Source organism: Trachemys scripta, chromosome 13 (genome assembly GCF_013100865.1).
Source record: "Trachemys scripta elegans isolate TJP31775 chromosome 13, CAS_Tse_1.0, whole genome shotgun sequence".
Classification (NCBI taxonomy): Eukaryota; Metazoa; Chordata; order Testudines; family Emydidae; genus Trachemys; species Trachemys scripta.
In genome coordinates, this window is record NC_048310.1 from 26133120 (window position 1) to 26159521 (window position 26402).

The 26402-nt window shown below is 38.7% G+C and overlaps 1 protein-coding gene across 8 annotated transcripts in view; it reads left to right on the forward strand.

The window, feature by feature from the left end:
• Positions 1 to 26402, forward strand: part of PHKB (phosphorylase kinase regulatory subunit beta) — a 194449-nt gene that overhangs the window by 8818 nt on the left and 159229 nt on the right. For 5 of the 8 annotated variants that reach the window (XM_034788873.1, XM_034788865.1, XM_034788867.1 and 2 more), the window contains 3 exons: positions 11556 to 11573; positions 18830 to 18919; positions 25796 to 25934. In XM_034788873.1, the coding sequence (XP_034644764.1) occupies positions 11556 to 11573; positions 18830 to 18919; positions 25796 to 25934 (247 nt within the window). The remainder of the gene's footprint in view (positions 1 to 11555; positions 11574 to 18829; positions 18920 to 25795; positions 25935 to 26402) is intronic. The other 3 variants (XM_034788868.1, XM_034788869.1, XM_034788870.1) reach the window with 1 other exon arrangement.

Genomic DNA, 26402 nt, shown 5'->3' on the forward strand with positions numbered 1-26402 from the left:
CCCTATTTCAACACCAAGTTGAATCCATCAGACTGCTATTGACATTATAAAGTCAGGGAAGGTGGATATAGGATGTGTGCAGGTCTAGGAGAGGCTGGAAGAGGAGGGAAAAGTAAAAATGAGAGAACCTACAAAAATAATGGACTCAACAAAACATATGAAAACATTGCCTCAGTCAATTTGTTTGTACGTTTGCATCCTTTCTCCTATGCCCCATCTAGTTTTGTCTACTGAGGTTATTATTTTTACACAGTTTCACGTACATAGTCTCTAACAAGTATATGGGTAATAGATACTGATAAAAAGGTTTATAAAGTGCTTTGAACATAAAAAGGCCTATATATGTGCTAAATAGTATTAATTGTGACTATAAATTACAATACATGTTTGGTCTCAAATTATTACAATTTTTTTTGCACTCCTACAACTATTTTTGACATGATATTGTCTTATTTCTCAGTGGCAGCTTTATTCCAGAGCTTAATTTGGCCTTGCCTTTCTGATCTTCTTGTAACGCAGGTTCCATTTCTACCAACTCACCCATGTGGACAAACTCTTGCATCCACATGGATCTAGTTGCAGGAACAGGGCCATGAGATTAAAGAAGGAATCTAATAAACTGAAGGTTTGAAATTAGTATTCTCTGAAATTTTATTTTTTCCCTGAATATTTTAATTTAAATCTATAAAAAGAAGCATTTTTTCATTCAGTCTAAAGCCTTGATCTCTCGCCTCTTAGATTATTAAATTAGTAAAGAAAAATTGTAGTTAAATAAAACGAAGAAAATAATCTGTCACAGATAAGAACCATACTTATGAATTAGTATAATTCATTAATTGAATTCTGGACTTACAGTCTTACACGGCATGTCACAAATCTGCATAATGTGCATGAGTGCTAGATTTTACATTTGAAAATTTGGTTTGCTAAAGTAAGCATAAAACATTTGTAACCAGATTAGGTATGCATCTGAGAAGTGTAATTTTTTCCTGCCAATTGACCTTGTAATGTTCGCTCAGTCATTTGCCTGTTTCAGATGCTGGTTATGAAATACTGTAAGTGTTTTAATAAAAAACCTGCTGTTGTCAAACCTTACTTTCCCTTGGGAAAAACAGAAGCTGCAAACATTTAACTTTACTTTTGAGAAATTTGAAGTTGAAATTTGGCCCTCTGTATAAGAACATAGTTTATGTATTAACCACTGAGTGGCATGTTTGTAAATGCTTTGATCTAAGTACTTGTATATCTCCCATCACCATAGTGGCTGAATGTCCAATGATCATTAATGGCTTTTTATCATCACAACATTAGTTTGATGTAACTAGGTATTCTCCATTTTATGTACAGAGAACTGAGGCACAGTGTAGATTAAGTGATTTGCCTAAACTCACACATGAAATCTGTGGCTGAGCCAGGAGTTGGGACCAGTCCCATTCCCCAGCCACTACTCCATCCTTCCTAAAATATAATTAGAACACAGAACTTCTTAATTTTTATTATTTATTATGAATCTTAAAACATTGCCGGACATTCTCATAATGGAAAAGCTCAGGGTTGAGGTTAGACAGCGACAATAACTTGTTAGAGATATGGTTACCATTTCTAAAATATAAAAAAAGATAATAAAAAAAAGGGACCTAGGAAATACAGACATGGTTACCATAAAACATGAACAGTCATTAGTCTTTGGGTACTTCTATACTTACTTCCTGGTCCGGATGTAAGCGATTGATCTTCTGGGATCGATTTACACGATAAATTGATCCCGGATCGATCCCGGAAGTGCTTGCCGTCGACACCGGTACTCCAGCTCAGCGAGAGGAGTACGCGGCATCGACGGGTGAGCCTGCCTGCCGCGTCTGGACCCGCGGTAAGTTCGGACTAAGGTGCTTCGAATTCAATTTGCATACCTTAGTCCGAAATGGGGGGTTAGTGTGGACCAGGCCTTTGTTCTAGTAACATATAGAATTAACAGAATTGTTGAATGCTTAAATTTTTCTTGTATCACAGTGGCTCTCAAACTTTTTTACTGGTGACCCCTTTCACATAGCAAGCCTCTGAGTGCGACCTCCCTTAGAAATTAAAAACACGTTTTTATATATTTAACACTATTCTAAATGCTGGAGGCAAAGCGGGTTTTGGGGTGGAGGTTGACAGCTCGCGACCCCCCCCATGTAATCACCGCATGACCCCCAGAAGGGTCCCAACCCCCAGTTTAAGAACCCCTGTTGTATCAGCCCTTGCTCATAAAATTGTCATAGTTCTTGCCATTGTTTTTCCTTTTATCTGCAGAGTTTTATAAATAAAATGTATTGTGTTGTTTTTAAATCTTCATCAACAATATATTTCCTAAACTTATTGGATGAGTTTCTAAGAAGTGTCCTCCTGTTCTAGATTTCAAAAATCTTTTTGGGGTATAATACTAAGAAGAGCGAAATAAAGGCGATGTAATAATAATACTAAGCACCTACATAGCACTCAACATTTATTTCTCACAGTAGCTCAGTAAGGAAAATAAATATCAGCATTTTACAGTTAAGGAAAGTGTGGTTGAGATGCTAAAGGACTTTTCAGAGGCCATGGACAAAGCCTCTATCAGAGATGTGACTAGAGCTCAGTCCTCTGTTCAAACAATAACCCATACCAATCATGTCTCAGTATTTTCTCAGTTTGTTTATATTATTTTTTATAACTTCGACTGTCTGAAGCAATTCTTACTATAAATATAAATGTCTATATTTTAATTGTTTTAACAAAAAATGTTTTTATACAAAAACTAATTTAAAAAATCATGTGTAAAGCCTTACTTTAAGTTTCACTTCATGTAGAAAGATCTTTGAGGAGGACAGATGTAAAATGAGGGTATGTAGGTGGTTGCAGACCAGCAAAGCTGATCGGGGCAGACTGTGTGAGCTAAAGAAAAAGTTGTCACAGGGAAAGGATCTTTTTGGACCAAGGACATGACTCCCATTTGAGAGCGGGAACTTCAGTGTATAAGGTAACCAAGAAACAGGCAAAAAGAAACCTGTGCTAGTCACACCCATGTGAAGAGACGACCGTACCTGCTGATAGTGAGGGGACAGAGTGAGGGCAGCGGCTTCAGCAGATGTTACTGAGCATGCTCAGTACAAGCCAAGCAGCAACTCTGGGGAGGCATGTGACTCCATGTGCCCCCTCCCACCGCGTCGGCTCTGCCCATTTGTGACTAACGGGAGATATTTGTTCAGAACGTGTATTCTCAGTACACTTTATGAATTGTTCATCATCCCGGCCGTAAGGAGTGTTCTTGTAAATCAAGACCATCAGCCCATCAGAGGCACAGCTGGTGAGTTTATAATGACTGTTCCTTGAGTCCCAAATTGTCTAGTTTGGGGAAGGGGGGAAGACATTTGCTAGAAATACTGCCAGGGACATAAATTATGATCTTAGACAAGTTGTCAGCGCCTCTTCAAATGTGCCTGTTAATTAGTTTACAAGGAGCTGATATTCTCAGAGGAGAAACATGAGGGAAGGAAGGAAGTGAGTCTCTAAAAGTAATTGACATTTACACAATGCTTTTTATTTATAGATCTTAGAACTATATTGGAAAAAAGTGAAGCACAGACAAGTTAAGGATCTTGTCCAAGGATTTGTAGCAAGTCAGTAGCAAAGCCAGAACTAGAATCCAAATTTCTAATTGTTCCCTCCAGTGGATCACAACTTCTACTACATTTTTAGAGAAAAACTACATGAACGGTGAACATATATAAGTCAAACGTTAGCTACCAAATATATTATATTTTGCTCCATAACATTGTGTTGAAAGCCCACTGAGTTTTTAATTGGACAAGTGTTTCATCAAATAGGCTGTTTGGCTTGAAACTGAGCCTTTTATTTTCACACTACTTTGTTTCCAGTCTGGCGGGAGACGTCCGTTCAAATGTCGGTGGGTGGATAATCTGAGCAAAAAGTGGGTGATTTTTCTAACTCAAATAGTACAGTGACATATTTTGCAGACCTCTCAAACATCACTACAACTTGGTCAATGAATTAAACATAGATTTCAAAGGAATAGTTAACCATAGTTTCCATAGTACTAAAGAGTGTTATGGATTCATTCTGGTTTCATACACTCCATTCATTTTGCCTTTAATTATCTGCTCTTGTATGGTAATGTTCTTTGAAATACAGGCAGCAATGCATTTCCTTGTGTCTGGGAACAGTTTATTCTTAAAATAATGCAATTTTTTTTTTTTTTTTTTTTTTTATCTTGCTTACCCCTCCAAAGGCTTTGGGCAACTAGTGATGATAGTTCTTGAAAAAATATTAAAAATACCCTGCTCATAGCTTTTAAATATTTGAAATACAGACTATACAAAATATAAATGTTGTGAATTGAACATAGGGAGAAAGGTGTCTCATTTTTCCCTGCTTTAATCTTGCTTCTTTTAAAGTATGTTATCTCTAAAACGTAATGCATGTATAATAGTACAAAGTTGCTTTACGGATCATAACTCTGGTCCTATTGCAGAGCCAAGTAATTTTCATGTACAGTCATAAATTGATGCCTTTTGCAGCTGAATTCATGAGGATAGGTTGTCTGAGTGTAAAAACAGGATTTTTCATAAGAGGAAAACTATATACTGTATCACGATTAAAAACGACAAGTAGCACAAGGAGTTAATGTTTCACTTGTATAGACCTAGGTTCATGGAATCCTAGAAGTTCGACATGTAAATGACCTATTAGATCGTCAACTCTAATTCTGTACAAGATCTAGTAGTTTTCTACTTTGTCATCAACAGTAGGTTCAAATGGGCCTTGGTCACAGTTGAAAGCACTTAATTTGTTTCATCCTAATCTCTACTAGTGCTAGCATGTATGAATTTAACATATGACTTTACACAGTTGGTATTCTTTATTCACGAGTGATTTAAGATTGAAATGGTTTTTCAGTTGTATGGCAGGATTGAGTTGCACTGACAATAATTAGTGGAGTAGTTTGCAAAACATCTGTCTGTATCAAGCACTCTCTGCTCTTTTCAGATTATCACTTATTTTACTTTCCTGCTTGCCTACTGTAGTTTTGGGAAATGAAAATTATACTGGTCTGAGGTCCAGGGCTTTCTGTATTAAATCTTGTATTAGTTCCAGAAAGCAGTGCCAGACTTAAGGAACTGTGACAGATTTAAGATCTGATATCCTATGAATCATCAAGTTGTTAGTCTATAAGATGCCATAGGACTCTCTGTTGCTTTTTGCAAGTCGAGAAAGTAATCTAGTTCTCAGTTTTTCAGTTGTATACAGCATTTGTTTTTATAAGTTTGTGAGATATTGAACTTAAAATCACATCATTCTGATTATCATCTTGCTTCCCTTTATGTCCAATGCCTCTCTGATATGATTTTAATCACTTTGATTTAATCACAGCCAGAATGAGAGATTAATGATTTTTGCCAACATTTTCAAATATGGATCCATAGAGTTAGGCTCCAAAATTCATAGTGTTTTTTTTTTTTTTTTTTTTTAAATACCTGCAACTGCCATTAACTTCAGGGGGGATTTGTGGGTGATCATTGCTTCTGAAAATATGGATTCAGGAGCTAGCTTTGAAAATTTTGGCCTTAGACTGTCAAAAAGCTGGTAGCCTAGGTATTCAAATGTCTTGTAGCTCTAATTGCTCTGAAGAGAAAGTCTGCTATAATGTTAGAATTTAAATGAGTTCGGGGGGAAAGCAATGTGGTATCAGAATGACATGAATTTTCTCAATCTGCAACGGCTAGAAACAGAAATTTATATTTCTCTAACTTCCCTTTAGAAGAGCTTTAATACTCATTTTGTGGTTTCTCTCAGTATCAGAAGTTGTTTAAGGCGCAATGAACATGTTGGCATTCTCTGTCGTTGCTGCATGTGTGGATTTCACCTGCATGTTAATCTTATTTTTGAAAATGTTTGTACATTATCAAAGTATCATAGCTGGCAGCCATAATTTCTTATCTCTGAATGCTACTGTATTTCCATATTAATAAATGACCATTGTTAGGGAAATCCATTTAATCAGTACTGTGCTGCTTTATACCACTTGCCAATTTCTGTGGGAAACTGTCACTATTTTTATTGATCTTTGGACTTCAGAAATAATGTATTTCAGACGCTGCAACTTTTAAATATAGATGAGCCATTATCTGAAAGGGCAGGGGGTCAATTTCTTAACATTTTACTCAAAATATGGTTGTATTTAATTTATGTACAGTATATATTGTAATATCCAAAATAACTGAGGATTTCATGGAAGTTGGGATAAAGATCTTGAGAATGTCTTCTCATGAGAGATTTTCGAAATCAAAATGACAACATGCTATGTTTTTATGCCCTGTTTTAAGCCACTTGAAATCCTGCTAGTTACTGACTTGCAGAAGTCCATTTCTGATGTAAGTTAATAATTTAGTTCTATAGATATTACTTCACAGCTTTTTGGAGGAAAACTTAGATTAATGCATCAATGTACTAGATTGAAATTTTGTGTTGGATCCTAATGTACATTGTTGTTCAGTATCCTTTTATGTTAAAGTTCAGTCTTCAATGGGTAGTGAACATAACATAAGAAAATATACAATTACAAAGGGTGAACTACAAAACATGCAAACCAAATGTTTGCACTTTTTGATATACAAAGAGAGCTTGCAAGTCTTTTCACACGTGTTCATTTTGTTTTACTTTGTTTTTTTTAAATGTCTTCACGCTCTTTGTTGTGAAACCTTGGTGAAATCTTCAGAGGACTTGTTGATGATGCAAAGCTGTAGTTTGGTAGATGTCTCCTCCCCGTAAATCAGTTTGGAGGGGACCATTAGATTGTCTAATAGTAAACATTCCCTCCCTTCCCTACATTCCCTCTCCTCCCCAGTTTTAGGAGATGGAGAGATGTGAGATCCCTCCTTTAGTCTTCTAGTAAAGAAGGAAGTGAGTGAGTTCCTGATGTTTGATATTTCAAACATAAAATACATGGAGGAATAAGGGCGGTATTTGAGTCTACGTTTTACATTAAAAAGGAGCAAAACACAAAAGGTAAAAACAATTTTTGATCTTGCTTCACAGTATGCTTTGAATTTTAAAACTCCGTTGGCACACTAGAGAGCCCTACAGTCACCACAGCCTGTGACTTGCCCCATGAGCAGAGGAACCAAGCTCAGGAATAAGAGCAAACTTCAGTAATTGGGTCATGCAGAGACTTTCCATCTGTAGTGCTGCAGGCAGGCTCACTGAGAAAAGTTGTGGGAAATCATTGAACAACACCACAGACCAAATGGGGGCTTGACTCTCCTGCAACGTCCAGTAGGCTCCCCACTTTTTGCTGCTGCAGCTGCCACTTCTAGTATTATCTCAGCTGCTATACCAGTCTGGAGACAGAGAGTGAGACCCTGTTACATTCCAAATAGGTAAATAATGCATAAGTGCCTGATTGCAAATGCCAAATTTGTATACATGTGAGGTTTTTCCTGCTACACTGCACCTGCCCCAAAGTTCACTAGCCATCCACCGCTGGTTATTGTCAACCCTAAGTGTTCGTAAATCATGAGACAGGGGCCCCACAGATCACATGATTGGCTTAAAAAAATGATTTTTCATTTTTAAATTTGTAGGCTCGTGGAGATTATTACATGATAGCATGTCTCCAGAAGCTGGAGCATTTAAAAAAATATCAAAATATTATGAAACCCATGATGAACACTTATGACCCTGTAAATGGTTGACATCGTGTTTATTAACTGGTTCTTTTATAGTAGTTTCCTAAGATGTTCGCTGTCCTCTTTTATCACCATTGTATCACTTACTTCTTTGGGGGCTGTATCCTGTTCCTGTGTAAGGCCCAGATCTTGAAAACCTTTATGTATGTGCTTAACTTTGCTGCTATGAGCAATCCTATTGATTTCAATGTTAAATATGTGCATAAGATTTTGCAGGGTTGGGGCTTAAATTGATAGCAAAATGTCCATTAACTACAGTGGGTGCAGGATTGAGCCCTTAATTAGCAGCAATTTGAAAGTAGTGGAATGGTCCTTTAATTTTTCTTTTCGTATTTTACTGTAATTTTGTATTCTATTTTGTTTACCAACTATTGTAGAAGTAAATCAAGCTTTCTGTCTATAATGTAAAATTTTAGTCTTAACTGACTTTTTTGCCACTCATATGTAATCAATACACTTGCCAATGTTTACTACTATTGTTTGTTAGTTATTTTTGAAGCACGTGTGGCATGTATAGGAAGAATGAGTTATTTTGCTTTGGATTCCATTTATACAAACATAGTGGTGGAGGTTCCTAATTTTTCTAGCTTTTCCAATTTTTAAGGGGCAGATTATGGCCTGTCTTGCCTGCCCATGCAGGAAAGTAAAGTGTGGTGTAATGCATCTCCTTATTCCCTTGTGCTGGCTACCTCCTTTTTGGGGTTGGAGGTGAGAGATGAGAAGGAAGTGGCCTCACCCCAAGCAGCTGAATTCATTCCTGCACAGGTAGAAAGGGATATTTGTGTGTGGTGTTGTGACCTGACACATGGGGATGTGGTACCACTCAATTTGGGAGGTGCGGAGAGGAGTGGTGGTGGTTTTGTTGTCTGGTACTTGAACGGACTGCACCAAAGCTGCAACTTTAACCAGCTCTGGTTGTGACTTCTGAACCAAAAAATCACAACTTCATAATCTTTTTCAGATCTGGACTGCAGTCTTGCACTAGCTGGGAATGGTTCAGCTAGTCCTGTGCAGCACTGACACTGGCTAATATCCAGCATATGTGTTCATTTGTTCAGAAACCAGATTCCAAACTACAGTCTGATACTTTCATCTTCTTTGTCAGTGACACTTCAAGCAACTGTTTTTCTATTTTTTTTTAATAGGTTGCTGTTGCATTGCTCCAATTCTAAGCTATGTTATAAATCTCTTTGCATCATGGTTTCTTAAGGCAATATTGTGCAATACACCATACTTTCTCTTCCATGATGGTAGTTCCAGACATCTCATCTAGGGAGCCAGAGGCCATATCATGTACAAAGACTAGAAACAAATCTTATGAAACAATAGAGGTTGAACTACCAGATTGCAGTGCTTCACAATACTTAATTCTAACACTATGTTAAGTAGTTAAAATATCCAAGAAAAATATGTTAACTAGATATTTCTTAGGAGTTTCAAAACTGGCTGTGAGTTTACATGCCATCTTTCTTCTGTAGTTTAACTAGATGTTGGTTTTTGTCAGTTCATCATTCTTTTGCTGAAGAAGATCCAGAACACAAAATTTAAATGCAATCCCCTTTTCTTCAGTTGTCACCTACGTATCTTAATGACAGTTGAGCACTATTACGTTATAGAAAGGATATCGGCTGCTTAGAGGCTAAACATTGAATATTACATTACATTGTAAGTACTACTGCACTATATAAAGTGTATAATTTTTCCTTGTCAATAACTAAATGCCTCTAATGTAAATGATCTTGCTAGAATATGACAAAACTAATCATGATGGTTCTAAAATGCTGTGATCCTTTCTGGCTAGCTTGCTTTTTATCGAACTAGAAAATATGTCAGGGCCTTGTTTTGTACATTTTGAGTTTTAAGGCATATTTTATGTTGTCTAATTAGAAATAGCCTTATGTATTTAAAATTGATTTTCACTATTCAGCAAAACTGGTGTGGGAAAGAGAGGGAGTGTTTTTAAAGCAAAAAGCACTTATTTGACATTATCAACTGTATTCCCTTGTGTATAATACAAATATTTATGTATATCTTTCACAACCTAGCTTCTCCTCCTGCTTGATTTTGCAGTGAGGTCATTATCCTATGTTTTATTATACCAGTTTGTTGCCATAGAATTGATTGTGATAGTGATTAAGCATAGTTTGCTGAAGAAATCCTGAAGTAAGGGAGCTCTAGCTGTTCAGGAAAAACATATATAGTACATTCAGATATCTTTAACAGCGAGCAAAGTCTGCATAAGACTTTACTCCTGAGGGCATTCTGTGCCAAAAAATAAAAATTCTGCGCACAATTCTGTAAATTTTATTTGTCAAATAAATTGGAGGCTCCAGCATGGCATTGGGGAGCATAGGCTACTGGCTGCACAGAGGTGGGAGATCACTGTGCAGCTCCTTCCCGGGACACAGACTAAGTGGTGAGTCTGCACCCCTGGCACAGCGTAAGGACCAGGCCTACCCTAGTAACACCCTAGGGCCTTGCCCATTTGTGCGTCTATGTGAATTGCACCAGGTGTTGGCAGGCAGGCTCAGCAAGGCAGGATCCAAGTGTGGAGGGGCTTAGTGTGGGGGGATCCAGGTGTAGGTTGAGAGGGCTCTGTGTGGGGCAATCTGGGTGTGGGGAGCTCAGTGGGAGATCTGGGTGTGGGGGGGATCTGGATGCACAGGGACTTGTTGGGGTGGGTTCTGGGTGCAATGGTAATGGGACTCTGCAGGGGGGTCCAGATGAAGGTGGTTGGGGATCTGAGTGTGGGGGGAATAGAACTCAGCAGGGGGGTCTGGGTGTTGGGGGCTCAGTGGGGGGTCCAGATGCTGGCAGAGTGGGGCTTAGTAGGGTGAGGATCCAGGTGCAGCTGGCTGGCGTTCGGTGGGGTGGGGATCTGAGTGCGGATGACTCGTTGGGGTGGGGCTCGAGAGGGGGGGTTCTGAGTGTGTGGGGTGAGGCTCGGTGGGAGGGTCTGGGTATGAGGGGGGTCTGGATGCACGGGGGTTGGATGGATGGGGGAGCAGCTCCCTGTACAGGGATCCCTCCCCTGCAGCTAAGGAGTGATGGGTGCAGGAAGAAGCAGGAGTGGGGGACTTTGCAGACCTTCCTGCAGACAGGGGAGAAATTTGGTGGTGGGTCTGACCTGGCCCTGGATGCCGTCAGGGGAAGAGGAAGTCCCGTCCTCCCCATCTCAGCTGGAACTAGAAGCTGAGCCTGTCGCAGGGTAGGAGCCACCAGCCATGTCTTCCCTAGTCTGGCCTCCTGCCCCACAGTGATTTACCTCTCTGCTGGCTGCCCTGGGCCCCCGAAACATACTGCTGAGTAGGGTCGCATGACTGCTCTTGTGCTTTTCTTTTGCTTCCCTATCAGTCATTTTTCTGTGGGAAAGCAAAGAAATCTGTGGGGGACATAAATTCAGCACATGTGCAGTAGTGCAGAATCCCCCCAGGAGTAATAAGAAAACCATAGGAAGTATTTGAAAATGGAATGGATTTTTGTTAGTCCTACAAATATAATTATTTCTCCCATATTATTTTTTAAGAGTAAAACTATGTTATGTAATCACTTTTATGGATTTTTATCACTTGTCTCGAACTTTTAATTCTCACGGTTTTCTGTTGTGTATTATCAAAAAGTTGAGTAGTTTTAAATTATTTCTATTGCTAAAATGTCAGACACTTAAATTTAACACTATTCATTGCCTGTAGGACTCTGACACTTTCATGCTTTTCTGTTCCACTCAGTCCTTTTTCTGCATAAACTTTTTATATGTTCCATTATTAAAATAAAAATGAAATATATTATTTTGTGGATGGTAACTTTGTTTTGTTTCTTTGCTGGCCACAGAGGGTCACAGATTGTCCGGTGAGTATAACTGTTAGAACGCAATCTGATCTTTTGGAATTTGAAAATCCCTGCAGTATATATGCTGTGTTAGGTAAAGCTTCTCCAATGGGTTTTAAAATAGATCCTGTACCAGTAAAATTATTAAACATATGATTTGTAATAGGATATTCCAATGGTGAGCACATGAAAAGTTACATGAACAGCTAAGTTACATTGCACATTCATTTGTATATATAGCAAGAGAGAGAGAGTCCTTTTTTAAAACTGAAGACTGAATATACCACCTGAAAGAAACCATTGGATTAATCATCTTACTTCAAACTTTTAAAAAATAGAAATAACTTAAGTGTGTGTGTGTAGGTGTATATGTTTGTATTTAGTAGTAGTAGTGTGTAAGTAATATAATTGAATAATACGATTTTATTTCCATGTTGTAACAAAACCATTCTGTTTCAATTCGCAGCTCTTCCCTTAATTGTTTTAGTTGACAGTCTTGCAAGAGTCACGCACAGCTGTGCTTGCAAATTCATTAAATACATACATGTTAACTCCATATTATTTTTAACCTGTCGTAGACAACCTATCTACCACTCCAGTTTTGTATCCTTTATTTAATATCAAGTGATCTTTCAAGGACCATTTTGCATGTGAACAGAAATAGAAGACAGCTGAGAGAGGGGAAGACAGATGAAAGCTCGGGGGGGGGGGGGGTGAATAGATGGAAAAAACCAAGACTTGATTCTACTCTGATTTGAAATTATTGGAATTTTGCCATTTCAGTGGAAGCCAAATTTGGCCTGTAATGATAGCACACATGGGTAAACTCATGGTTTTTATGATATTGAAATACAAGTAGAGTTTTATTTATAAATTAAAATGTATATCTATGCAATAGTAAGGTTACCACCTTTGAAATGCAAAAACCTGCCCCCTCCCTACCCCCAACAAGGCAAGCTCACTACTACCCTAACCACAAGGCAACTCCACAAACTCCCCCTTGAACAGCCACTACTTGTATCCAGATAGGGAACACGGATAGTTAAGATTGATAACATCATTGATAACAAATGGGTCTTTGTTTTATCAGCACATTTTGCCAGCCAGTCTTTGTAGTCTGTTTTGTTTAGCCAGTTGTCATTGAATGTGCAATTTCTGATGTGAGCCTTTTTTTTTCCGGGTGTGTAGTAGGATCACTTGTGTCATTGCCCTGATCTTCCATTATTTAATATGCCTCTCACTCTCACGTGACTCAAACCCTCTCTCACGCACACACACACACGCAATGCGTTTGTGTGTTGGTGGGCAGACAGCATTTGTGTTTTCAACAGTTTTTATCTGTTATTTCTTAAACTGCAGAAGTGGGAACACTGCAGCATCTTTAGCTGAACACAGAAACTTTTAACATTGGATATCCCAGTATATTGTGATAATAATGCAAATCTTTAGGCCCATGTTAATAAAAAAAAAGGGGGGGGGCAGATTAAAGTATTTTTCTGGCAACTGGCAAATCCATTTTTAAAAAAACAGTCAGGCTGGTCAGATACAAGAGAGGTGGTAATCCTATGTAATAGCCACAATGTTTGAACAGTTCATTATTTTCTGTGTGGATAACGAACATTTTTTTGTAGTATAGAAAAATCTCATGTGTGTATATATCTGTTAGTTGGGTGGGTATAATCAACAGTGTTTAGCCATTGAACTTCCATTAATTCTTTGTGATGTCTAAGCAAAGATGATGCAAATGAAGATGTTCAAGTCTATCAGTAGGGAATTGTTTTGTTTCAGGCTATTCTGACCACAGGTTTTATCCGGGAATCCATCTTGGGTGGAACCATATCCCAGCATGTGCTGAATAAGATAGCAGGAGCTTTGTTCAGAAGATGCAAATTATTGTGGCCTTATACATGAGCTAACATAATTCACTCTGAAAAATAATTGGTGTCTGGTTTAGGTATTTTCATGGTTCAGGGCTGGCTGCACCTTTGATCTCTCTCTGTGTGGGGGCAGCACAAAGCCCCTCCCTCTCCAGTGTTCAGTGAAGTGTTCAGTTTAGTAATGGTTAATAGATGTTCACAGATTTCTGAAGTTAGCACCCTGGCCATATTTAGAACTGTTCTGTGCCCCCTCAGATGACTCTCATGAATGCCTAGTCAGCCAGCAGATTATGGTGCAGTCGACGAGGACGAAAAAACTACTTCCCTCCTTCTTGCCGTTCCAGAAGAGTGTATGAGGCCAGCATAAATAATTTACTGAGCTGTGGAGGGTTGTCCCATTTTTAACTTATTATTGGGGTGAATAGAATTCATTGACTCCTTGAGGGTGTCATTACGTGATTTAAGGTGAGGGAGAGGGGGCAGCATTAATTAGGGCTCAGAATGCAGCCAGCATTAGACCAGAGTGTTTACGCTTAAGTAGTGAATTATTTAATCAGTGGGAGACTGGATCTGAGAGGGATGGCTTGGGATAACAATGTAGTTAATCTCCTGAATCCAGTTCAGCAAGGTATTTGGCCATGTGCCCAACTTTAAGCACATGAGTAGCCCATTGAAGTTAATGGGAGTATTCTCTTGCTTAAAGATGAGCATATATGTAAGTGCCTTGCTGAATTAGGACCTTGTAACATTCCATAGACATAAGGACTTATTTGGTCATGTAGACCTTTCCAGGTCCAGTGTGTCCTCCATCTATGTGTTCTTTGATGATTGCCTTCTAGTAACTGGTCTGAGATTCAAAATTGTGTGTGTGACTAACTTACCACGCCCTATGTGTTCATCTCAACTGAAATAAATGGAAGTTTAGATAGGCCAACAATGGCTTCAGTTGTTAGACCCAGCTCAAAATTATGTTTATATTTGAATAGGAATACCAAAATCCTCTTTTAAAACGTATACTGTGACTTCTGCTGGTTAGTTTGTAAGATTTCCAATCACTTAAGAATTTGTTTCCATGGTACAGAGTTGCAAAGTTCTATTCTGCCAGAATGTCTCTTTTCAATGGGCAAGAAAATATCAGTAGTTTTTCATTATTGATCATCATGGCAAAGGGCAACAATTATATATGGTGTCTAGGCTGGTAGTTTTAAAGAGTTTTGCTACAGAAATAGTTATCCAAAGCTATGGAAGACTATTACCAGCTCTTCCTTTGACATCTCTTGTTCATTCATTGTCTTGTTAAAATTGCAGGCATTTGAGGTCATAGGTAACCTGGTCAAATAGGTGCTTAAAACTTTTTTCATCCAAAATATTACCCTAATATTTTTAACCAATAGAAAATATGGTTTAAATTAGGGTTCTGCCATTTGATGTGGTTTTTAGCTTCAGGACATTCAGGAGTCTTACCTTTTTGTGGGTGGGGAATGCTAAGTAGGGAAGTGTGTTGAGCATGAACTTGAGAATTAAGATGTTAATATGGTTGTTGGGAAAATAAAATTTTTTTGCCTTTAGGACACTGATTTCCTTAATTGCTTTAGATTTTTCTACATGTACTTAGAGAATTTGTATGTGCCATACTTAAGAAAAGTGAATGAATAAATATTAGGGTAGTCAAGTGATTAAAACAATTAATCACGATTAAATACGTGATTAAAAATCAAATTAATCACGATTAATCATGCTGTTAAACAATAATAGAATACCATTTATTTACATTTTTATGGATGTTTTCCCCATTTTCAAAATATTGATTTCAATTTCAACAAAGAATACGAAGTGTACAGTGCACAGTTTATATTTATTTTTTAATATAAATTTCTGGACTGTAAAAATAAAAGAAATAGTACACCTCTACCCCGCTATAATGCTGTCCTCAGGTGCCAAAAAATCTTACAGTGTTATAGGTGAAACCGCGTTCTATCGAACTTGCTTTGATCCACCGTGTTCTATCGGGTCGCGTTATATCGGGGTAGAGGTGTATTTTTCAATTCACTTAATACAGGTACTGTAGTGCAATCTCTTTTTCATGAAAGTTGAACTTACTGATGTAGAATTATGCACAAAAAAATAACTGCATTCAAAAGTAAAACAATGTAAAACTTTAGAGCCTACAAGTCCACTCAGTCCTACTTCTTGTTCAGCCAATCGCTCAGACAAACAAGTTTGTTTACATGTGCAGGAGACAATGCTGCCTGCTTCTTGTTTACAATATCACCTGAAAGTGAGAACAGGAGTTCACATGGCACTGTTTTAGCTAGCGTTGCAAGATATTTACATGCCAGATGCACTAAAGATTCATACGACCTTTCGTGTTTCAGCCACCATTCCAGAGGACATGCGTCCATGCTGATGACTGGTTCTACTCTATAACTATCTAAAGCAGTGCAGACCGAGGCATGTTCACTTTCATCATCTGAGTCAGATGCCACCAGCAGAAGGTTGATGTTCTTTTTTGGTGGTTCGGGTTCTGTAGTTTCCGCATCCGAGTGTTGAAACTTTGAAACTTTCCAGAGCCTCTCTCTGAAGGATTCCCTGCAGGTCTCGATGTCCGTTGACACCCTGCTTGACCATGCAGATTAGTACACAGGACAATGTCCAGCTCACAGAAAACACTACCTGCCTCCCACTTTTTGATTCCTGACACAAGCCACAGCAACTTACCTGGCGTCACATCTGCTTCCTGCTCCCTGTTGAGCACTTCTGGAGTGGAGAAAAGTTCTTGGCTGCCTGCCCCATCAGGCGACCCCGCTGGGAGCACCACATCCTCTTCTAGCTCGACTTCTTCATCCAGAATTTCCACCTGCAGGTTACCCCCTCTTTCTGCTGCCTGTAAAGTATCCATGGGCAATGGAGGTGGGGTCACCACCAAGAATAGCGTTCAGTTCCTTATAGAAGTGGCAGGTCTTAGGTGCACCTCCGGAGTGATGGTTCGCCTCCCGCGCCTTATGGTACGCCTGCCTCAGCTCCTTTATCTTCACTCTGCACTGCTGTGTGTCCCAATCATAGCCCTTTTCGCACAAGCCTTGAGAAATTTGGTTACAGAAGAACAAGTTGGTTTCATAGCACAGTGTAGAAGTGCCCCATGTGACTTTGTACTGAAAGTGCCAGTTCTGCTGTCAGAATATACTAGATATCTGCATTTCAAACTACTGTATCTCCAGCATGGTATTTGTTCAGTACTGAGTCGGAGGGAAGACTGTTGCTTGCTGAATCATCTCTACCACTTCCTGCAGCACCCTGGGGTTTCTTAGTGGTTGAGGTGTTCCCATTTAAGTATTGATCAGACCTGATTCTTCCTTATCTTGTGAGATGTATATGAGGAGTAACATAGGTGGAGTGATTGAAGGTCTTTTCATGTTAGTCTTAAAAGTTCTTCCTTTAATTTGTTTAAAGCTTAAACCATTATTTAAAATAAACTATAAACTAATATGATAGAGTACCCATCATGGTATCTCTTTTCAGGAAAATGGCTGCCAGGCAACTCTGCAAATGGCAATTGTAGCTAAACTTCATTTTATTTATTACTTTTCATGGTAGACAGAGGGAAGCACTCCTCACCATTTGAACTTTCAGTTTGCCCTGGTCATAATGGGTGAACTATACTTCTAAATGCCTCTTTTGCCCTCTTCATTACAGGGATCAAAATACTTATTTTTTTCCTGCAACTGTGTTTGTCGGCAAATTACTGATTAAAGTTCTGAAACTAATTAAGAAAGAGAATTATCTAAATTATTGATTAAAAACCTGACTAATTAAGAAAATGAATTGGCTAGTCATGTATTAAAAATAATCTTTTCTATATAGCCATAGTTTATCTATGTGGGCTGTAAAGACTGAAGAATCTAAATTAGGTTTGTTACCTTGTCCTCATTTTGTATCTCAATTTGTCACTTAAGTATACTGTGCTTCTGAGTAAAATTTTAACAATACAAATCACCTAACATAATAGCTCTAGATATTATCAAATTAAACACTCATCAGTGGTAGTGTATTCTCTGTCATACATCCATGTACAGAAAGGTGTCACAGAATCCTGTCATAGGAAAATTGAACACTACTTTCACAAAATGCAGATCCTCTTGTCATTTGGAGATTGGAGAACGGAAAGCATATATTTCAGTAGTAACAGCTATCGAGTCTTTCCCATAATTTTAAAGAGAAAGATAATGAAACCTAGAATGCTGATTGTAAGAAGGAAAAATTGAATGCTTTTTGAGGAGGGAGGAAAAGAAATACTTCCTAATGGCATACAAAATTAGGTCAACCTCATGCCTTTCAAATGCATATAGATTAAAATATGGTGGTTCCTAGAGGCTCCAGTCAGGATGAGGTGAATTTATTTTTGGACACAACACCTCCAGGTGGTGGTATCGGTGTGTCTTTTTTGGATATCTGAGTAGAGGATACTGCATTTTCTCCAAAGCTGATCCATGTCCCCAATTTCATACGTTTATAGTTTTTTAACCTTAGTAAGTCCTGAATTCTTTACTAGATGCAAAACATGCCACATATAGTTCTTACCGGTTAAAAACGTCATGGATACAGAGAAGCTTCACTGAAGAAGTTTTAACTTTAAAATTAAACTGAAGCATAAGGAAATTAAATAATCATTTGGCTGTTCATGGTCTTCTGGTTTCTTAAGCATATAGTGCTCCTTATCGTAACAAGAATGCAGTAATTCTAGCTCTCTTTTGAAGGAAGGCACCTCAGTGCCTCTGACCTTATGAAGTGGTCACTCCTGAAATAGTTTAATTGTGGTGTAAATGTGCAAAGTTACATTGGTGTGCAATTTCTTTTTAAAGTGGTTTTCATTTAATGCTGAGGCTTGTCTTAAATGTATAGGTAAACTAGTTCTGAAGAATATCTATAATAATATATAGGACTCTTGTCCTTTCATGTCCTCTTCAAAATGCCTGGATTTAAATTCTGTAGCACCCAAAGAGCTCAAGGCTTTTTCTGAATGGAACTGTGGAGCTCATGTAGTAACAAGTTCAGATTTTCGGTAATTGAATGGTGGCTCTTACCCTGGGGGCATTTAGAAAGTGGTTGTTGTTGGCTAAGAACTGGTGTGAGAGCTTGACTGTGGTTACAGCCTGTGAGCCTGACACTAGTGGGTTTAGTATTGGACAATCATGTAAAATCAACTGGTTTACAGAAGAAGTAAAATTACATTTTGTAAGTGAATTGAAACTGAACAAAGTGTTATGTTTGTGTCTTAACATGCTTTTTCTTGCATAAATATTTGAGAGCATTTTTAAACAATATTCCTATGATAATTTATGGAAATAATTTTGATGTTGATTACTGTATTTTTAAATAAGTTTTTGTGATTTCTTTCTTTAGGCTCTGTTTATGAACCACTTAAAAGCATTAACCTTCCAAGGCCAGAAGGAGAGAGTCTGTGGGATAAATTGGATCATTATTACAGAATTGGTAAGTAAAGTAAGGGGAACTCTTTGAAGTAGTCAAAAAATGTTTGCAATGTAACTTATTAAAATTCCTCAACTGCCATAAAATTCTTATCTGTATAAATGACAGCTGAAAAAAAATTGTATAGTGAATTAGTTTGAATGTCCTATATACTATTTGAAAACTCATGATCTTCTCTAACTTTTTTCAAATCAACCTGCTGCTGATCAATTGGCATATTCTATAGGTCATGCTGATTTTTATTGGCTCTACTCTAAAAAATGACTACGTAAAGAGCAACTTCTTATTCAGCAGAATGGCTCCATAGGTGTATCTGTTGAACATAGAGATAGAAATAAATGTTTCGTATTTACTCACGTTAGTCTTACAGAACCATTGCAGCTATGAGAGAGGGAGCTGGATTCTGTTACTATGCATATTAAGTTAAGAATCATCTCACTGCGTTGATAGCTCACAGGCTAGTCCTTTAGCTTAATGAAGGGGCCAGTATATATCTGTAACTTCTGTCAGTGCAGATCCTGTTACCTATGTAATGAGTCAGTACATAAAAATTGTGACATTACCCAGGGTATAATCTGGACTGTTGAATAGCTGTGTCTTCTCAGTTCTCCAACCTGGGTGCCTTTTACACTACTTTGCTAGGAGAGCAACTACTCCTGGCCTGCTCACACACAGCCTCCAGCATGTATATTACTCCCAGCTTTACTGTATGAGTGCTTTGGCCAGCTACCCTTGAATTATATTGCAAAGCAACACCATCAAATTCCCAATCCCAGACTTTCCCCCAGAAATGTGCATTTTGTACTGCCCAGCCCTCTAAAGTCCATTATTTTATAAATAGAAAGTGATAAGCACAAATCCTGTTATCTCAAATGGAGTTTCCTAAACACTTCAGTCCGAGCACACTGGTTTAAATAAAACAAGTTTATTAGCTACAGAAAGATTAAGTGATTACAAGTAATGAGGCATAAAAGTCAGAATTGGTTACAAAGAAATAAAAGGTAAAATGCAACTAACTTAACAAGCTAAGTGATTTCAAAGCAAAAATGTCTCTGACCACATATTTTAGCAGTCTTATTGGCTGAATTCCTTTCTGCCAAGATCCCTCCCCAATCCAGTGATGCTTCCTTTCTCCTTGCGATGCCGTGCACAGAGATGAAGGGAGAGATCTTTTGGGGGCATTTGTTCCCTTATAGTCCTCTTTTTCTTTGAAAATCCTCTCCAATTAAGGTTCAGGAGACAGCACATCTGTGGGGAATGGGAAGCTCCAGCTGTTTCTTTACCAAAATGTAGATTTCTCACTGTTTTTTGTCTCTGAGGAACTGGTTTGTCCCTGCTTTTCTAAATTTGGAACATGTCTCAGTAATGTCATACAGTAGAATTTTATAACTACATACAATGTTGCCTCACACATTTTACCAGGACAATAATGATCAGCAAATGATGAGTTTTCAAATGATACTTCACAAGGCATACTTTACACAACATTTATCATAGTCTTCTAAAAATGATGAATATTGGGCTACAGACTGTCACAAAATATGTAAGTACCATAAAACACACAATGTCATATTTCTCAGATGCTGTCCAATATTCTATAAAAAGAACAAATATTTCTACTATAGGAGTTTCAAAGTTTGGGTTGAAGTTATGTTAAAATAAACAATAATTAAAACTAGATCACTTATGCATTCTGAGTTCATTTTTGTGTCTTATTTTATTCTCTTGCTCTGAGCCGACAGTGTAAAAATTGGCAGCAAAACTTGCAAATACCTTAAGATTTCATTAAAAATAACTCCTGATTTTTTTGGGGGTGAAATTAGTACTTACTAGCAGAAGTCACACCGTAGTCCTGGTTAATATAAAATTTTAAACCATCTAGATTAGGATAGGTTGTTATTTCTTATTACTTGCCTCTAAAGTGTTTGCTGTTTGTTTATTTTTAAAAGCTATGTTTATTATTTGTATTTTAAATTGAATCAGCCTATAAGAGAGGAACACTTGAGACACATTTCAATATAGCATCCTATCACTTCCATTAATTTTCCTTGGTGGTAATTAGTGTTCTTTTGGACTGAATGAAAGTTGAAACTATGTACTAAGCGATGGTGAAAATGATGGGACATTATGAAAGGTTATAGTCTTTGAATGGGGGTGGAAAAGTTTGAAAGAAAGGAAAACCTGTCAACCAACATTTAAGGACCTTGCATAAAGCTTAACAGAAACTCAATAAGAGTTTAATGTTATGCATAGGAAACCCTCTTGAGGATTCAGGTTTGGTTTGGTTTTTTTAATAGATTTTCTATGGCCAAAATAAAACTGCCAAAGTCCCTAGCCATTTCCCTTTGTGCAACTCAAGACTTAAAACACTAAAGCAAACTGTGTAAACAGGGCAGCTGCCACTAAGATGCAACTAAAATTATTAGTACTTCCTACCCTTTTCCTCAACTCAGAGAGGCACTCCCACAAACTCTGAAATTCCAATCTGAAACCTCTTCTGAGGTTGAACCTACATTCACACCACTGTTTTTTTGGGACCCTCTTCTCAGGGCAGCATGGGATAGGAAACAGAAGGGTTTGTACACCATATCACCACAGTGGGCAAAAATATATTTTTTTTTATTTAAAAAATGAATTTTCTAATTTAAATTATTAAAATGCAAGTTTATTTTTAAAACTAAACTGATTGTCAATTTCCAATTTAATAATGTAGGTTGAGGCCTAATTTTATTATAATCTATTAAAATAAAATAATATTAAACAATACATGTGTTCTGCCAAAGTTTTAAAGAAAGTCATTTGACTGAACTAAACAAACTCTGACTAAGTACCTGGAACTAGAGGTTGTTGAAGTGCTAAACCAGGCCGGGAGGGAGTTTGGGTGGGGGAGGGGGCTCAGGGCTGGGGCAGGGGGTTGGGGTATAGGAGGGAGGAGGGGTGTGGGCTCTGGGAGGGAGTTTGGGGTAGAGTTGGGGTACAGGAGGAGGTGCAGGGTGTGGACTCCGGCCTGGAGGCATTTACCTTGGGTGGCTCCTAGTTGGTAGCAGAGAGGGGCTAAGGCAGGTTCCCTGCCTGCCCCGCTCTGCTCTCAGAAGTGGCCGGCCCATCCCTGTGTCCCCTGGGGAGGACAGGGGCCTCTGCACGCTGTCCGTGCTCGCAAGCACTGGAGACACAGGGGGAGATACCCACAGGGCCACAGGGACGTGCTGGCTACTTCTGCACTCAAAAACAAAACAATGTACAACTTCAGGGGCCCACAAGACCACTCAGTCCTACTTCTTGTTCAGTTAAAAACAAGTGTGTTTATATTTACAGGAGATAATGCTGCCAGCTTCTTATTAACAAGGCCACCTGAAAGTAAGAACAAGCATTCGCATGGCACTTTTGTAGCCAGCAATGCAAAGTATTTGTGCCAGATATGGTAAACATTCATATGCTCCTTCATGCTTCGGCCACCATGCCAGAGGACATGCTTCCATGCTGATGGCACTCGTTAAAAAAATGTGTTAACTAAATTTGTGACTGAACTCATTGGGGGAGAACTGTATGTCTCCTGCTCTATTTTACCCACGTTCTGCCATATATTTCATGTTATAGGCGTCTCAGATGATGACCCAGCATATGTTCATTTTAAGAACACTTTCACTGCAGATTTCACAAAGGCAAAGAAGGTACCGATGTGAGATTTCTAAAGATAGCTACAAAAGCACTCGACCCAAGATTTAAGAATCTGAAGTGCCTTCAAACATCTGAGAGGGAGGAGGTTTGGAGCATGCTTTCAGAAGTCTTAAAAGAGCAGCACTCTGATGAAGAAACTACAGAACCTGAACCACCAAAAAAGAAAATCAACCTTCTGCTGGTGGCATCTGATTCAGATGATGAAAATGAACATGTCGGTCTGCACTGCTTTGGATCATTATTGAGCAGAACCCATCATCTGCATGGACACGTGTCCTCTGGAATGGTGGTTAAAGCGTGAAGGGACATATAAATCTTTAGCGCATCTGGCACTTAAATACCTTGCAGTGCCAACTATAACAGTGCCATACGAATGCCTGTTCTCACTTTCAGGTGATATTGTAAACAAGAAGCGGGCAGCTTTATCTCCTGCAAATGTAAATAAACTTGTTTGTCTGAATTATTGGCTGAACAAGAAGTAGGACTGAGTGGACTTACACGCTTTAAAGTTTTACATTGTTTTATTTTTGACTGCAGTTATTTTCTTGCACATAATTCTATATTCGTAAGTTCAACTTTCATGTTAAAGAGATTGCACTACAATACTTGTATTGGGTGAATTGAAAAATACTATTTCTTTTGTTTTTACAGTGCAAATATTTGTAATAAAAATAAATATAAAGTGAGCACTGTACATTTTGTATTGTGTGCTGTAATTGAAATCAATATATTTGAAAATGTAGAAAACAGCCAAAAATATTTAAATAAATGGAATTCTGTTATTGTTTAACAGTGCAATGAATTTTTTAAATCGCTTAACAGCCCTAAATGAAACACTTTTTATTTAGTGACTTTTGTAGCTTCAAATGTTGGTAGTTTTTTTTTTTTTTTTTTTTTTGCAAGAAGCTAAAGTTTTACACTTCACACTTATAACTGTGAGACGTAGAAATTTTCCTTTTACTTACTAAGATGTGTTGCTGTAGCTGATTTCTGGGCTCCTTCTTGTATGGTAGTTACTGAGCACTGTTAGGGCTTGTCAACACTGGCAAGTTTCTGCACAGTAAAACAGCTTTTTGCGCTCAAAGTGCAGACGTGAACACACTGCCAAGGCACTTTGTGCTCAGAAACTCCTCAGTTGCAGCACTGAAAAAACCCCACCTCCATGAGAGTCGTAAGGCTATTTGCACAGAGGCCCCAGCACTCTATTGCCAGTGTAGACACTTCATTGGTTTCTGCGCTGTAATTGGCCTCTGGAGCTGCCCCATTATGCCTCAAGTGACCCCTCTGCTCATTGTTTTGAACTCAGCTGCCCTGGAGACATTCGTCCCTCCCCTTTTAAATCACTGTTTCTGACAGCTGTTCCTGCTGTGCTGATCTGCTCGGGGAGACAAAGCAAACCATTAATGTGGAATGCTCATGCTGTTGAACACAGAGACAGGGGTGTGTGTGTGTGTGTGTGTGTGTGTGTGTGTGTGTGTGTGACAGAGAGATTGCTGTTCAGAGCGCCCAGGGAGAGAAGCGGGGGGCTGATGTTGGGGTTTCCCCTCCCCCTACCACTGTCTGAATTTACAAGACAGAATGCTGACACACTCTCTGTCCCCCAAAACACACTATCTCCCCACCTCCATGCGCGCACATACACACCCACACACTCTTCCTCCCCTCCCACCCACCCCCAGTCACTTCAGTTGAAAAGCAGCTGGCAATGTAGTAGGATGCTCGTGGAACAATGGGATTGGAAAACCTGCATCACGTGATGCTGTGCCTGCCCCATGAGGCATTGCAAACCCTTACCAAAGTACCCTGCAGCCAGTTGCACAGTGGGATAGCTACCACAATGCACTGCTGTCTTTGCCATTGTAAGAGCGGCTAATGTGTATGCGCTCCCGTGTCGCAAGGAACAGTGTGGACATGCAACAGCAATTTAATTCCGGCGTTTTAATAAAAGTGGTGTAACTTGTGGCGCAGAAACTTGCCAGTGCACTTGCAGAGTTTTTGCACTGTAAGTTTCACCAGTGATAGGGAATCGGTGAAAGAAAAGCACTGGTTTGTGTACTCACTTAATTCCTCAGGCGTCAGAGAGTGCTTACACTAGCAGCACTTCCGTTGCCGATGAGAGCAGCGCTGTAGGGCACCTATCCCACAGTGCAGCTCTCTTGATAGGTCTTGTGGGAAGGGGGGGGTGAGCAGAAGGCATTTTGGGTCCCTGCTCAGTGCCCCCTGATGCACTGCTTTATGTCCCAGCAGCCCCATTACTTCCTTGTTTCTTTCATGGCATTTTTAAAAAACCCCTGCTGTCTGGCTGCTTCCCCGCCACATCTACAAGCAAAGGGAAGGGGAGTGTCAAACTTCCAGTGGCTTACAGGGGGAGGGGTAGATGTCCGTTTACCTGGTGTCAGAGCAGTGGAGATGCTGGCCAGAGTGGTCACTTTTGGAACTGTGGGTTATCCTCCGGAGGCCAAAAGGTGTTTACAGAGGTAGAATGTGTCTTCACTTTCACAACAGTGCAAAAAGAACAGCGGAAAAACTGTGTGCCTCTCGTGAAAGTGGTTTTCTTTTTTGCGGTGAATCTTCTGAGTTTCACCGCAAAATATCATTAACAAGTGTGGACGCTCCCATGGTTTTAGTGCAAAAAAGGGACATTTTGCGCTTTAAATGGTAAGTGTAGACATAGCCTTAGTGCACAGTGATCAGTGTGTATACAAGAAAAATGCCTTTATAATTCAGAATTGTTTCCATTGGGCAAAGAGGATTTTTTAAACTCTGTCCTTGAAATCTTTTGGGGGACAAATCAAAATACTGTAGACTTTTATTTAAATTAAATTTTAAAAAATGCAGTGCCCATGCAAGCAAATTCAGACGATTGGAGTGGCTTGCATTGAGAAACTTCTAATGTAAATAGGCTGTGATATAGCTATAAACAAATTTTTAATGATAGAACTTGCTTTGAATACTGATTTTGAAGAAATATTAGTGTAGGAGAGAATGGTAAAAGCCATGACATGTATTGTGGGGGGAGGGAAGGATTACCTTGTTTTTGGATCTCTGGTTTGTTTTTGTTTTTTCTCTTGTTTTTATTTCCATTGTGTAGTTCTCTTATAGGTTGTCTGCACTTTATTCCCAAGTTTTCCCCCCCCCCCCCTTAATCTTAATTTAGGCTTGGAGGACATTGAAATCTTAAAGATTTGTTTTTCTTTGCAGTCAAGTCAACGGTGTTGCTTTATCAAAGTCCAACAACTGGTCTCTTTCCCACAAAAACATTTGGTGACAACCAGAAGGCAAAGGTGCAAGACAGTCTTTACTGTGCTGCATGTGCTTGGGCATTAGCAGTTGCATACAGGTAAATTGTTATTCTTCTGATTGTAAAGACTGTTAATAATTATCCTATATTTTGATTTTATGGTGTTGAATACCATAGAAGCATCTAACTGAGAGACATCCTTTATCAAAAATAGTTTTGTAAACCTATGGAAATGAAATTATAAGAAGCATGGTATAAATGTGCATATTGCGAGTTTAAAAACAGTGTCACTTGACTTTCATAAGTTAGAAAACTGATTTTATTTTTTATTTTATTTTTTTTTAGCATAAACTTTTGAGATGTTTTGTCTTCACGTAAGCACCTCTTCTAAATTTTCACTGTCACCGGTGTTCTGAGGCAGTATGATTAAGGCATGTTGTCAAAAATTCTTATGGTAGCGAACAATATTCAAAGAAGTACTACTTCCTGAGTGAGTGGAGCATGTGATGATAAATAAAGATAGCAAGAGGCTTGAGAGCGGTGGCAGCTGGAAGCAATTAGATTGAG